The sequence below is a fragment of the Lagopus leucura genome, unplaced genomic scaffold (assembly GCF_019238085.1).
Source record: "Lagopus leucura isolate 7727_CA_CO unplaced genomic scaffold, USGS_WTPT01 Super-Scaffold_760, whole genome shotgun sequence".
In the NCBI taxonomy this organism is placed as follows: domain Eukaryota; kingdom Metazoa; phylum Chordata; class Aves; order Galliformes; family Phasianidae; genus Lagopus; species Lagopus leucura.
Window position 1 is genome coordinate 8,752,135 of NW_024962257.1, and position 15,609 is coordinate 8,767,743.

Genomic DNA, 15,609 nt, shown 5'->3' on the forward strand with positions numbered 1-15,609 from the left:
GGCGGCAGTGGTGTCATACTGCCCATCTTAGCAAGGACTTAAGAAATCCCACCAGTATTTCAAGTCCCATGACTGTAAGCAGGCAAATTTTTTTCCTTACCAAAACCGGCATTACACTCTGTACAAAATCCCGCACTGTGTACGAGGAGCTCCACTGACACACAAAACTTCACAGCCACTGCGGGAAAAGCACCCAGCAGCGCTCCAGCACCTGACCCAAGAGCCAGGGGCAAGCAAGGCTGCAGAGAAAACACGAACACCGTGAGCTCGAGGCTCCTTTTTGGACACTCAAATCAGACTAACTTGTGATGAATTAAATTTCTTCATTGTAACTATTAATTTGAGCAAACTGTTGAATTTTCAGTATTTTGCATTACTGACGTGGCTTTCTCTGTTGTAGATTCATAGAATATTCTGAGTTGGAAGGAACCCGTAAGAATCATCGAGTCCAGCTCCTGGCTCCACACGGGACCACCCAACTCAGAGACCCAACTCGACCCTCTCACAATATGGCACCAGCCCAGCTCCTGTCCTCCTCACCCTCCTGTCACCCCTACCTCTTTTTTCCCTTTGGGACACCTTCGAAGTCCCGGCGGCTCTACGGACGTTCCCCGGCTCGCCCAGCCGGCTCCCCCACCCCCTCCCAGCCCCTCTCTCAGCTAGCTGCCGGCGGCTCGAGCTCCTCCCGCTCCCTGCCCGACTCGTGCGGGGCGCCGAGCGCCGCCAGGCCGCGCCGGGAAGCCCAAAAGCAGACGGCGGCCGGAAGGCTCCCCGCAGCCCGGGCACGGCCGCCCCCCGAGGGGAGGAGAGAGCACGGCGAGGACAGCCGACCTCGCGACGGCGGCGGCACGGATCCGGCCGGGCCCTGCCTCCCCCCCGCCCCTCCGCGGGTCACATGAGAGGGGCGGGCGGCTGGGCCGAGCCGGCGGCCGCCGCCGGGGTGAGGCGGCGCCGGGTGGGGAGGGCCGGGGCCGGGGAGCGCGGCGGCGAAGGAGGAAGAGAGCGGCGGGAGGAGCTGAGCCCGGGGCCTCCCTGAGCCGCGGCCGTCGCGGAGCGCGCTGCGCGCGGCCCCAACATGGACGAAGAAGGCGGCGGAGGTGGCGGTGAGTGGCGGAGGGGCCGCGGCCCCGCACCTGGCCGCCGTGCCGAGGTGGCGCTTGCTCGCGGCCGGCGCGCCCGGACCGGGGCTGGGGAGCGCGGCCGAGTCCGGGACGTGCGGCGCGGCACCGCGCCTTTCTTTTTTTCCTTTCCGCGCTCCGTGCCCCGTCCTGCCCGGCTCCTCCCGGGCGCGGGGGCAGCGCCGGTGCCGGTGGCCACGATGGGGCTCCGTGCCCGCGGCCGGAAGGCTCGGCCGGGCGGAGGGCCGCTCTCGGGGCGGCGGGGCCCCGGCCGTCCGGCCGTCGGTCGGTCGGCGCGGTGACAACCCCGCGTTGGCTCCGATCCCGCCCGGAGATATCGCGGCGCTCCCCGGGCGCAGCTGCGCGTCCGCTGGGGAGGAGGGAGAGAAAAGTGTGTATCTGGCGTTTGTGCGAGCGGTGAAAGGAATAATTATGCTCTGCGAGGGCTTCTGTTTATGTGTCATCCTAATGGAGGCTCGGTGATAATCCCGGAGTGGTTCATCCAGTTTAAACAAGGCGAACCGTTCCTAAAGGCAGCGATGCTAATGTTCCCAAACAGCACTTTTAGCAAATCGGGGCTTGCATCCTAGGGGAGCTTTTAATCTTTAATCTTTCGGAGGCTGCAGATTGTCCCGGCTGAAGGACGGCGGGTTTGCAGCCTGCTCTCTTCGTCTTGTTTCTAGTGTGCTTCGTGCGTAGAGCTCCCTTCCCTCTGGAGGAGCTCTCCGTTGTGTGCCCGGCCGGCTCCATGTGCTCGGTGGCTGCAGGGCTGCCCTACATTCGCTGTAACCCAACGGCTGCTCGGTGCGGATGGCTGCCAAGTGTTAAACGCGCCGTGTTTGAGGGTATCGCTTGTTTCTAAATGGATAAAATAATGGCTAAGGCTCATATGATTAATAGTTACACGGTGATTGCTAATTTTAAACGTAATTGCCCAGAACTCGGAAATCAGGTGGGTGTGGTGTTTGTTTTGACAACTTGGGAAAGAAAAAAGCTCCGATGAATCAGAAGAATAACTCTTGAAGGAGCGTGGCCATTTCTCAGCTCTCTCACCTGCCTCATCAGTGTTGGGCTTAAGTCTTTTGCCAGGAAAACAAAGAACAAAACAAGCCAGTTCTCCTTTAGAAATTATCATTGGAAGCAATTGAACACTGGAATCAGAAGATTCACTGAACTCAACGTACGTTATTTTCACAGTGTTACGAGCTGTTTATTTGTAGGAGAGGGAGATGGAGATGCTTGCTGTTGGTACCAGCCCTGTGTCATGTTGTAGTTCTGACGTGCCAGGCTCAGACTGGAACATGGACCTCTTGCTGAATCAGTCCCGTCAGGTGTGTGTGTTTCAAAGCTAGACTTTCTCAGGAAGAAAAGCACCCAGAGCCTGGAAGGAGGCAGTCCGTCCTGCAGTGCTTCTGGGGAGGAAGAAGTCAGATTTAATATAGAATGAAACTTTTAATTTTGTATCACACCAATGAATGTTTAACTTTCTTCTAATATCCCTCCCTATTTGGCTTTATTGTAAAACATTTGTAGGCTAATAAGATGGTTCATTTTTCTCCTATCTGTATTTGATGGTTGATACTAGTCTCTTGTGAGTATTGAACTCTTTTCCTGACTGGAGGTCCTATCTGACTTTTTCTTATGGAGCACAGTCAGTTTGGAACACCAGAATTAGATCATTTCCAGCTAATGCATTGTTGTTTTGAATTAAGGCTTCCCTCCCCCTCTCCCCCTTCTTTTTGCACAATGGAAAGCATGTGGGAAGTGTTGATTTGATAGCCAATTTCAGTGCGCCTTGGTGCTACCAAGCAGTGAGGCTCTGGGTCTGCCAGGGGTTCTCAGCAGGGCTGTCTGGTGCTGGAACCTTTGTAGGATGTCTGCAGTGCCCCAGAAATTCTCATGGTGAAGTGACAAACTGGTGCAGCTGAGCTTATCGGTGTGCACAGGTACTGCAGGCAGCAGGACAATTATTTGAGGACTGTGCCAAATCATCCTAATTAGAGGCTTGATCTAGATAAGCATCTAAATATCTAGGGCACTAAACTGTGATTCAGAAGGTAAATGCAGTTCCCAGTTCAGCTTTGCCTGCTGCCCTGCTCCTCAGTTTCATTTGCATCTGATGCTTCAGTTCCTTCATCTGACAAATGGGGTCAGCTATTTTGCCATCACTTGTGAAAGCTGTGAATAAAAGCAGGGCTGTGTAAAGTCAGGATTATTTTAGAAACACTTGGCAGAAGAGAAATGTTAATCACGGGAATTGTTCTCGATGTTTTCTCTCTTCTGTGTGGGGTCTAAATGGGGGCATGCGTTTATTCTGTACAAGCCATTTACACACAAACCTCCCGTTGCTCTCAGCGGAGGCTGTGTGCATGGATTATTGATGCGATATGATCCGCGTCAGTTGGTGTTCGTCTCAGCCTCCTTTTGTGTTCTGATTAAAATATCTCTGTGGTTCACTTCATCCAGGAAGTCTCTCCCCCTCCCTCTCCTCGCTTGGGTTAAAATCACACATTCTGTGATCTGAGCGAGGCTTTTCTTACATGCTCTCTGTTGTCCTGTAGCAGTGGTACTGCTCAGTCGGGATCTTCGCATGGAGCGTTGCAGCAGGTGTGCCGAAGGCAGGCTGGCATAGTACTGCTCTTTGTTCCTCTGAACTTGAGTTGTGCAGTTGCTTCGTAGTCTCCAAATCCAGCTCAGTGCCATTCCATGTGGAAAAGCCTATGGGATCGAGTACTGAGTGACTTCTGTATGCATGTTTGTTTTGAGCTCTCATTACTCTCATCAGGCGTGCTAAAAGGTTAAAATCTTGCTTGTACTCAGCAAATACACGAAGCTCTAGCACTGACTGTGACAGTGAGGATTCTCTATTGTTCTCTATTGCTCCCGGAGCTGTTTGTTTCCAAATGCTGAGGCTTTCCTTGGGGTTGGAGAGCAGTTTAGCTGGCAGCCAGTTGTTGGCTGTGCTTGCCAGCGATGGTGCCAGGTAGCACGTGGATTTCTGGTATGGAGGCAGACCATCAGGAGCAGGACCAGAGGACCAGGTCATCTTGCAGAAGACTCAGAAGAGCAGATTTGCTGCCAAACCAGATTTAGCAAGATGACTTCTATTTTTCTGCGTGGCAGAGCAGTTATCTGCTTATAGGTAAAAGCTGTTAAATGTAATTAAAAAGAAAGACCACCCCCCCAAATTTCTCTATGGAAAGTTGTTTTATCTGTATATTTCAGCAGCCTGTGGATTGTAGTGTCTTTCACAGGCAGATATTAAAGACAGGGGAGTTCATGTGACTTGCTCGTGGTTATAGACGTTTGCATTGCATTCAAGACTGAATTTGCATGTTTTGTTTAAAATAAAAGAAACTCACAAAATAAGAAATGTATTTAATAAAGAAGAATATTAACTGTGTTTTTCTCCAGACTTATCAAAGTGGATAACTGGTGCTGGTGGTTTTAAAAAGTTTTCCCAAAAGTTCTTTGGAGTTCTAATAATGCTGAGAAAGTGCCAAGAACAAAAAAATGCACCTGAGTATCAGATTAACCTCCTGGTGCTAGGGAGAGAAATAATGGCAAATTCAGACATACAACTCAAAAGGAAACAGCATAAATGTCTTCTGTCAGCCAGCAGGGCTTCAAACTAAGTCTCTTTTTGCAAAATAAATACTTCTCTGTGTTCAGCTTACTTCAATTTGTACAGATTACGTGTTGGTTCATTAGGGTCTTAACTTTTATCCCCAAATGCATTAGTATTAGTAATTAATTGTAAATATGAGTTACTTGTAGTGGTATCAGAAAGTAGACTTCTTAACTGCAGTAACATGTCAAGTTTTTTCTTAGCCTAATGTTTGATATTTGTAGCTGTGGCTTGGAAGAAGACATTACATTTTTGCTGATAAAATTTCCAGAGACTGCCAGACTTGAATCGTTGAGTAATGAGATTTGGGGGCTGGTGCACAGCAGCATAATCAGGACCTGGGTTTTAGTGGAACAGTGTGCCTCTAACATAGCATCTGTGGATTATTACATTTAGGAAAAAGCCCTGTAGAGTTTGCTTGGAGGAACAGTGAGTACTTTGCAGAGCAACGTCTGGGACTCACAGCAATAGCCATGTGACAGTGGCTTTCCCGTGTGCTGCTGTTACAAAATGGATATTGCAGTCTTGTAATATCAGTGGAGCGTAAGAGCCTTTACCAGGTGAGGGGCTGCATGTCTCGAGGCAGCACAGTGCTTTCCAGGAGACATCCTGCAGTTCACATCAAGTTTCTCAGTCTGATCCCCTTCTTTATAGAATTTTCAATGCTTTCTTAGGGGAAAGTTGATGAAATGCAGTGTAGCTTTCCTCCAGTTCCTTCTGCTTGCCATCTTTTCTACCGATAAGTTTCTCACTTGCTGGCACAGCTTTTAGCTCTTGATTAAAAGCTGTAAGCCATTCTGCTTGTACTATAGCTCCATCTTATCCACTGCTATCTTTTGCTCGCTTCCTTTCCTCCCTAAGCAAGCATGCTTTTGTCTGTTTCTTTTTACATCGTCTTTGGCCACAGTTGCTTGTTGAACTGCTGCCCCATCTCCTTTTCATTTTGGAAGTCATTGAATGAGCTGTTTGCAGTCACTGTCTGAAGAGCATCTCCTCCAGGTTCATCCTAGGTCCTTTCCACACTTGTCCTGACCCCTCATGCTTAGAACATTCCCTTCCTTGTTGTCCATCCATCTGTCTCTAGTCCTGTTTACTATGCTTCTCTTCTTGAAATCTTGCTCTTTCTTGGCTTCTTTTTCTCTCTTGGCTCCTCACTCCCCTCCTGTCCTGTTAATCCCTTTTTCATATGGAAGATCATCTTTCTGCTTCCAACTTCTTGCTAGGATTTGCAGGGCTCTGTGCTTGCCTTAATGCTCTCTTCTCCAGTACATCTTCATCTGGACAATCAAATTTGCAAATAAAAATTGAACAATCATGTTTGAAGTGATGACTCACGGCATATACTGCCTGCTCTGGTTCCACTGCCATCTGTCCCAGCTAAAATGTTGGCCTGTTTGACATCTTAAGATTGCATAATTGTCATATTAAGCTTAATGAGTCTAAAACAGAGCTCCTGATGTTTCTTCTAGCTGTGTCCTGTCTTGGTGCCTGTGGATTCACAATGACACTGGTTATTGACAAGGAAATAAATCAGATGTTTTAATCTACTCTTTCCTAAAGAACAGTCTGTAGAAGACTTGTACAAAGGGCAATGCAAAACCCTTTGAAGACTTTTGCAATCTGAAACTTAAGAAATAGGTTGTATTTTCCTATGCAGTATTCATTTTAATGTTTGAATGCCTGAGTAGATTTAATCTGATCATGGGTTCACACGCTGTCTGCAAGCTTCTGTCTGGGGCTGGGCTACACGAAGGGTGCTGGTTTGTGACGATAAAGAATCTCTACAGATTCTTTCTTCCTTTTATAAAGCTGAATCACTTTGTCATCCTGTAGTTCAGAAGTCCTTAAGCATATGCTGAAGGATTGCACTCATCTTAATGGAGTTTGCACACAGTGACCATGGGCTTCTTTCACCAAGGATGAAAAGAAGCACGTAGCAGCTATTTTATTGGAAAAACCTGTCAGCTTGTAGATCTGCAGGACAGGAATCCCACGGTGGTGATGAACACGTGGCATTTTACCTTAAGATTTATGGAAGCAAAGAAAAAAATTTGTGTGAACTGCCATCACTGGTATTTCTGAGCTCTTTGCTATGTGTTCTTTTAGAGCAGTATGTTCTATAGGGGAGGTATGTGGCTTAAATAGTAAAAGTATATTTAATTATGCCATTTGTATAACTTCAGCATCTAGCAAATTGTTTTTAATTGCATATGACTTCCTTCTTTCAACTCCCAACAATTTCATGGGAAAACTTAGTATTGCAAATATTTTGGACGGCAGTATTTCCTTTTAGTGGGATAGACACAGAAAATCCACTAGAAAACCATGTGTTCTGTGGTCCTCTGGGATTTGCCTGAAGAAGGAAATGGCTTGACCTATTTGGTTGCTATGAAGTAAAAACATTCTTGTTCTTTTTTTTTTTTTTTTTTAGTGAACATCTGTGTCACATTTATTTCATTACTTTCTGAGGTTTTTAAAACCCATTATTTGGTAAGATGAAGTTTCATTTAAGGAAAGTAGTGATGCTTAGCTGCTTCTACAATTGTACTGTAGTTCCAGTATCTTTTTACACATAGGTGCAATGTAAGTGGGAGCTTTTCCAGTTAAGGCTGACATGCAAGAAGGAACATACAGATACTATCCAACGTTCCAGGATATCCAACAACATTTCCCACGAAAAAGTGTCTCTACAAAGTCAGATCTCACAGAGTTAACAGGAGGTGTAGCACGCTGGAAGCTTGTGAACCATGAATCAGATTCTTGTATAGGACATCAAGTACTGGCAGTTCTTGGTGTGATTTTTCAGCAGGTTGGGCTTCTTGGTGTGCTTTTACTAATTACCCTAATTTCAGATGTTCTGATTACTATAAAATGAAATAGTTGCCTTATGCCAGGTGTGTGGAAGACTTGTGAAATTGATACTGTTATTTTGCAACCAAGTGGAAATTGTATGAAGGATAGATTTTCCTGCAAGACTATTAACTAATAACTCTCCTGACTGAATTTCATAAGGAAGTTCTTCGGTTCAGAATGAGAATTGTAGATAAGTTCATTTTGAGATCACTGAGTCTGATTTCAGATCTGTTATTCTGTATCAGATCAAGCTGCTCAGGTGGATTTTGGGAAGCTGCTGCTGTTCTTGCAGATATGAGTCCTTCGTATCAAAGGAGGAAAGTCTCTCTTTAAATTTTTTAGATGAAATACCTCTAATTCCTTAGCAGAACAGGAAAGCTGTGTGAAAACAATGGAACACAGTCTGTGGAGCTGGTGCAGTGTCTCACAGGCTGTGCCTTCTCCTGTGGTGGTCCTGAGGTATTTTGTCTCCAGTGACAAACCCTCCATCCCTTCCTTACGCAGTTCTGTCTCTGGCACCCATCCCTGTGTGTTTATCTGGCTCATAACGCGATGTCCTGCAGCTGCTGGGAGCAGAGCTGATGCAGGGTGCTGGAGCGGCTCAGCAGCAGCTGTGGGAATTGCTGTTGGTGAGCACCAGTTCTCATGAAGCTTGTATCGTCTTTCCTTTGGTTAAACTATGTTGGAGCGGAGCAATATGCAGGAGGTGCTCTGGCAAAAGGAGTAGATGGATAGAAAGGGCACAGATCCGTCTCTCTGCTGCTTGCTCTCCCTTTCTCTCATGCACAAAAAGGCTGAAAAAGAACTGGTGCGTGCAAGCAGAAAAACGGCCTCTTGTTTTGTCTCAGAACTGTGAGATGTAGTTGTTTAATGAGTCACCTCCATGTTTTTGTACAGCCGCACCATTAATTGTAAGTGTAAATTCCAGCATGGAGCTGTGTTGTGTGCTATCACATTCGGACTGCAGAATACCATTCAGGTTGTTTGCTTGCACAGTTCCAGGTTTTCAGAAGCTTTTATTTGCTGTTAGATTTTCATTTTGATGCCCTGTAAATATCGTGGTCCTTAATGAGATCTTTGTTTGGCTCACAGGCAGTGTTGTCTGTAGGGTCAGATGCTGACAGCAGCGGGTCCTGCTGCCTCACAAGGCATGCTGCAAGAGGGGGAGTTGGCAAAAGGGCATTTGTAAGCGGATTGCTGATGACAAAATAAGGACTTATTGTTGCTGGAAGGAGTATTTTCTTTATATTCAGTAATCAGATTCTGAGTCTTTTTTTTTTTTTTTCCCTTACTCATTTAAGTGTGGACTAATGAACTTCCTGCCCAGGCATTCAAATCGACCCAAGAGGAATTTTCCCACCAGGCTGTATGTTCCCTCTGAGCACAGTTTTGACCACTTGCAAATCCCATTTTTGAATTTGTAAATCTGCTGCTTGTTTTTGTGGCTGCATCTCCTGCCTGGGCAGCCAGGGGCTGTGGAGGAAGGCTTTCCCAAGAAGCTGAGCTAAGCCAAGCGGCAGCAAGAAGAGCTGGTGGCTTTGGAATGGAGAAACTGTTTTTTGGGAGGAACCTTGCAGACTAAGAGTGCTCTCTGACCCTGAAATCGTACTGAGTACAGGGAAGGGGCTTGGTGCTGTGTGGGTGCTGTTCTGAGTCCTTGAGAAGACCAGGTAGACCTGACTCTTCTCTGTGTGAAGTGCTTGGCTGCTCAGGGTTGCCCGTGCAGGAGCTGCAGTGTATGAACCATGCCAGCTGATAGTCCCTTGAGGTAGATCTGTGTAGTTTATTGGTTCGGGTAGGTAAATCTGCGTGTACTGTTTTATGATTTTTTTTCCCTTTTTGCCCTCAATTTTTGGTTATTTCTTTCTCAATTCTTTTTCTGTAAACTGCCAGAATTCTGCACGTAGTCCCCCAAACCAGGCCCTTAATGTTCAGCCATACATCTTCAGGAACCTCTCCCTCAGCCCAAAGTAAACCTCAGTGTAGCCTTGTATTTTGTAACCTCACTGCTAACAAACACTGGGGAAAGCTCTCTTTGCATGTGGTATCTGTCATGTCACACATTAGCAGGCAGTTTGTATTATTGAGGTGTATGTTTATAGTCTGAAAAGTAATTTTTTATTTTATAGAACTTACTTTACCCGCTCTTCTGCAGGTTGGTTTTGACTGTTGTCCCACCTTTGGTTTCTCTGATGTTGTGCACCTGCAGCATTGTAATGCAGAATCCAGCATTATTGTAGGAACAGGAGAAATGACGCTGTGCTTCTTTCTTACATCTCTTGTCCTGGAGCTGCTACTCCTGAATTGCAGTTTCTGTACAAGCTGCTGTTTACCTGCAATTTGAAGTTGGTAGTCGGGGTCAGTCAGACCTGAAGTTTAGAGAAACAACTGCTGTGTCTGTGGGAACTGTTGATCACAGAAGGGAGAGTGCAGAGGCTTTCCTTAGCTGCCTGGTTTGCTGATGGGTGCTGTAGCTGATGCTGGTTTGTTCTGCAAGTTGGAAATCCCAAACTAGGTGTTAAGCCCATCTCCTTTCTGCTATGTGAGATCTGTGTGTGACACTGCAGTTTGCTGGAGGACTTTTAGTAACGACAGATAAATACAGCGTGTGGAGTTGATTTTATGGTGTGTTTTCTTGGTGGCTTTTTTTTTTTTTTCTGTAGGAAGTGCATTTTTGGGCTTTAAATAGCATCTTTGCTTCTTAAAGATTTCGAATGAGGCTTCCCCCCCAAGGGCTTTTTTTTTTTCTTGTTGTTAAATCAAAATACATCTAATGCTCTTTTCTCTCATTTTGTTCAACATGAGTTTGGAAGGACTGCAATGTTTAGTCTTGGTTTTGTACCAATAAATGACATAATTTCACGTGAATGTTTTAAAAGATCAGGTGATATTTTATAAGAGCAAACATAAAAGAAGGCAAGCTTCAGCCCTTCCGCTGTGAATTCACTGATAGCCTAAGCAGAGAGAGTGTACCTTGTGTCCCTATTCTTAGTGTCCTTTTGTATCTCCTGCCTACCTTGCGAGCCTGCAAAAGTAACTTGTATCATAAATGGAAAAGGTTGGGTGAAATTAGTAATCCAAATTAAATACAAATAATACTCTGAAGTTTATGGAGCCTGTGGGTGGGTGGACTTGGCAGATACATCCATTGTGGTATGTTAGACTTGAAAGACCATCTGGAGATGATTATTTTCTGGTATTTTGTAGTAAAGGTTTTTAAAGAGAGATTTAATTTTTATTTTTATTTTTTTTATTTTGATTTTTTTTTTAAGAAAAGGGGTGAAAACGGAGAAAAATTTCAGTTTGCATTAAGTAGTAAAATAGTTTGTTGTAGTAGCATATGGAAAAGTGATTTATTCAAAGTTAGGCTGCTAAAAGAAGTTTCCCTACTGTTTTCCTATTGGCTTCTCTTGTTCTGTGAAGGCAGCCAGAGATCCCATGCAGCTGGGACTAATACAGGATCCAGCTGTAGCTTTTTTATTGTTGTTCAGATGTCCGGTGATGGTCAACTTGAAGTTATTGTGTGGAAATTCAGTAAAGGAAAAGGGTAGGGTGGGAAAAAAATGACTCTCCATAAAAATATTCCAGTAAAAGCAACAGGAACTAGGAGTATCCATTTCAGAACTCTGCCATAAATTGCATCCTGAAATACTTAAACGCCTTCGGATTTTGCTGTAGACTTTAAGTCATCTCAGAGTTCTTCCTTTTATTATATATATATATTTTTTTTTTATATATATATATGTATGTATGTATGTATTTTTTTTTTTTTAGAAATAGCTGAATGGTGTGGGGAGGTCACCATTCTTTTAGATTACTTAGGGAAGAAGTTCATCAGTTTTAGCTGAAACAAAGTTCCTTATTCTCTTTGAAGCAACAACATAAATTTCGTTGAACTGTTTTGATTTTAATAACTCCACTCCAACTTTCACCAGTCATCTTGTAGAGCTGAGGTGTTTAGGGAGGGGAGAAGCCTCATACTTTTCTTCAGAGTTCATATATTCTAAGATATATTTTGTGCTTCCAGCTGTGCAGATGATGGTTTCGATTCACATTAAACAACATGAGTGAGAAATATAGCAGGTATGTCAAATGTGAGAGTACTTAAGGATGACCAAAATAAGACACACTTCATACTTTCAAAACAATTTTTTTTTTCTTTTTAATTTGTTGAAAATGTCACATCTCTGACATTTCTTTGTAATTGTAGCCAGCCTCCTATTTGTTGAGACCAGTGATGCCAGCATAGAGCTGCACCGTCTGTCGGCTCTCTGTCTGCTTTCCAGATCTCCATTCCATTCTACACTTGCAGACAGAGTTCATCAGATGGCAACCTACACTGCAGAGTTCTGTTACTGCTACTCTGAGTCTTTAATTTTGAATGTAGTTGCTCAATCTCTTTGTAATTATGCTAGTCAGACTATTATGTTTATTACAGATAATACGCAAGTAGGTCCTACTCGATAGGATGAACCAGTTTGAAGTAGTGTAAGTTACTTCCATTAGTGATAGTGAGGAGATTTGCAAAGCAGAACTACTGTCTAGAGCATAATCCTCTGTAGTATTAGTGCATTGAATGCACTTCATTAATGCTTTTATTTTTGTTGCTTTTTTCTTTAAAAGAAAAAAGTTTTGGGTCAGCCTGTTGGCTTGTCAGACAGCCTGATGTTTTTGTCCACTGTTCTAGAACATAACAACAACAACGTGTTTTCCTTCCTGAACTAGTAAGAGCTGGCCTATTACTTCAAAGTGGAAGTGAAATGCGGACAAAACCGTGTGTTTTGAAGGCAAATGACTTCTGAAAGCAGAACAGGTCAGTTGTAACGTAGAAATCCCTGGGATGTCCCTGCAGCTATGTGACATGTAACAGTCTGTGGAGTTCTTGAGCTTGCTAATCAATGTCAGCGGTAAGAGCGAGGAGGTTTTGTTCCTGTGATAGGATTGCTGTGCTCCATGGGAAGTGGCAGTAATAGTTGATATCATTTGCATGGTGACTGAATTAATTTGCTATTGATGCATTTTGTAAACCTGCAACTAATTAAAAATAATATATTTTTATATATTATTTTAAATAAATTATATTTATTTCTTTTTAATTAAGGAAATAATTACTTTCATTTTGCTGAATTACTGTACTGAGTGATATATACTATATAGCCATGTTTGGACTTTGTTTCCCGTCCCCTCTATTTTATCTAATTTTTAATTCAAATTAAGACAAACAACTGGCTTCTTTTACAAGGGTGGTATTCAAAGTTGTTTTCTTCCAAGCAATATGTTATGAACTTGTGAAAAGCCTAAAGGAATCATTTTCAACGTTGTTGTCTTTTGCAGCATTGGCTGTATGCAGATTCTGCCTGTGCCAAAGGCTGTTAAAATACAGCAACTGGAATAAAAAATTTTGCTTCATGATGCATTTGGGGGAAAACTCTTAAGTATTTGTGCCTAGAGAATGAAGTGAGCTCTCTGAGTTGAAGACAGCAATATAGCAAGATCTTGAGAGAGAGAACACTGCGTTTTTTGAGTTGTTGCACACTGGATTTTTCTCTGGACTCACACAGACTTAGGAGATAAGATTTTCCAATCTGGTGGGTTAATATCAGAAGGTCCTTCTCACTTTTGAGATATAGTAAGAGTGCTTTTCTATCAAGGTCTTGGCTTTTCACAACCTTGTTTTGTGTTCTGAAGAAAAGCTTTCATGCTGAGCAACTGTTAGCTTGGTAGCATTTGAATCATAAACCATCAAATGAATACCAAAGAAATCGTTGCAGTAGAGGCTGAGTTTTAACACTGAATGTATGTGTACAATAAATCTCTTCAGCTAATCACTCTGCTTCATTTCCCTCCCACCCCTTTGCAGCTGGAAGTTCATCAGCTTCTGCTGCTCTATCTTGCTTCCTCTGGAGACTTTCTGGAACAGAAGGAACAGTGGTGGCAGGGATGTATGAACAATGTGATGATTATGTTCTGTGGGTCTGTATAAGTTGCCTTTTTCCATTGCTGTTAATTCTTATGCTATGTCATCTACTCAGCATGAACACATTATGTGTGCCGTGCGAAGTTGCGTGCTGCAGTATTTAGTGAAAATGTGTGCAGCTCCATTCAATCAGTAGGAAATATTTTTAGATCGGAAGTGAGATCATAAGTTCCTAGTTAGGACAATGCAGGATGGCTAGACTTCCATTGATGGTTTGTAATTAATTGAGGTCTGTGATTCTTTGGCATATGAGGAGACATTTTTTTTAAAGTACAGCTGCAGAACAAGTCAGGAAAAAAGGTTCCATTAGAGCTGGCTGTGGGCATTTTATCATGAAGGTTTACAACCAGAGACAAATGGAAGCATCTTTCTGCCAGCCTGATTGTGTGAGAGCAATTGTCGTCGACCTTTTCTCTTTCAGAATCTAAATGTAATCTTTCAAAACTGATTTCAGAATGTTCAGATATACTGGCTGAACTTTGGTGGCTTCAGTTGCATGTGGCACGTGGGTGTTCTGGCCATGCATCAAATACTTCAGCAAAGTCTGAGGTCCAGTCTGTTCTGACGTTGTGGAGATGGTAGGACAGATGCTGTAGCTGAAGAATCTTCATGAGCTTGTTTTTGTATAGTTTTGGAGTGAACTGTAGGCTGTTTTGTGCTAGATGTATGCTGCTGGGACTGGGCTGGGTGACTGTTGATGATGAAAATCTGTGCTTAATAATGCCACTATTGTTATTAGTACCTCAGTGTGCAAGAAATAGTTAAAACAATGAAGAAAGTGTTCTGTTGTGACTGGCACTCACCAGGGGTTTTGTACCCATGTCACAATGTCCATTTGTGAAAGATGGAAGAATCTCTAACCTGAATTAACAGGTTTTCTTACCGCTTGTTGCATTAGCAGCATCCAGAGTTGCAGACAGGCACCTGGTTGCTACAGACTGCTTAGCAGAATTTGGTATTTTTGGTTGCTCTAAGGCAAATTCAGGATGATTGCAACTATGCTAATATAAGTCAGAGTATTTTCAGCCTTACACAAAGTTTGTGTAATGAAAGCTAATGCCTGGCAGAGCATTGCCCTGAGGAGAGAGAGAGAGAGAGGCTCTTTGGAAATGAGCTTAGCAGAGGCTATATGTAACCACATTGTCTTTTGGGACTGGGATCCACAGTTAAAAACATTGTAATTTGCTGTAGGTTTTACTAGTTTAGCAAAAAGTGGCATCTTTTATTGTTACCCTCTGCATCACATTGAGGGGTAACAGAACTAACGTGTTTGGTCCCATTCGGTTGTTTCCCAATCAAGAAAAATGTTAGCTATTTGAGCATGGCAGGATGGAGTGGAAATCTGAGTAAGAACATTTATAAATAGGAGCAGAGCCGGTGGATTTGGAAAGAGGGTGAGGGGTGAACGGCAGTTAGTGGCTTACAGCTTGTTAAACCTTTCTCTCTTCGGTTTCAGGGCAAATGCTGAATGTTACGTGCTGTAAGTCTGAGACGGAGTGTAATGAAAGTAAACTGCTTAGATCTTTGAAGTCGTCGGGATACAGATTGTTTCTTGAACACTTAGCTGAGGAAAAATGTTTAACTTACAAAGTACAAAAAATACACATTCTGATTGGTTTTCATTGATCTCCAAAAGGAATGCGGTGTTTTTTGTCAATATTGGCAAAAACAGCTTAGAAAGGGCAATGTACTGTTTTGGCAGATCTGACTGAAACTGTTAGGAAATGTTTAAAAAGGAGGAATGTATTTATTTGAGGGTCTGCTTGAAGTACAAAGAAAAAAAAACCAACAACCTACTACTGTTTTCTTTTTTTTTGCAGCACAGAACTTATGCTTACACACACAAACACAAACCCAAACAAACAACTGAACAAAAACAACCAAGAAACCTCAAAAACATGCTCAATGTGTTCAGTTTTGTAAGTATGGTGAGACAGATTTGATGTAAGCTACTGATGGCTTTTTGCTAAGCAAAGAATGGGGGAGCAGAGGTTTAACCTTACGGTGAGTGGACCCATCCAGCTAACTTCTTA

At 43.6% G+C, this 15,609-nt stretch overlaps 1 protein-coding gene across 1 annotated transcript in view; it reads left to right on the forward strand.

Annotated features, from left to right (window-relative positions):
• Positions 1–1,015: 1,015 nt before the first annotated feature.
• The window catches only part of CYTH3 (cytohesin 3), a 46,876-nt gene continuing 32,282 nt past the window's right edge, over positions 1,016–15,609 (forward strand). Inside the window, exon 1 of the mRNA XM_042864605.1 lies at positions 1,016–1,103. Within this exon, the coding sequence (XP_042720539.1) occupies positions 1,076–1,103 (28 nt within the window). The 5' untranslated portion in view covers positions 1,016–1,075. The remainder of the gene's footprint in view (positions 1,104–15,609) is intronic.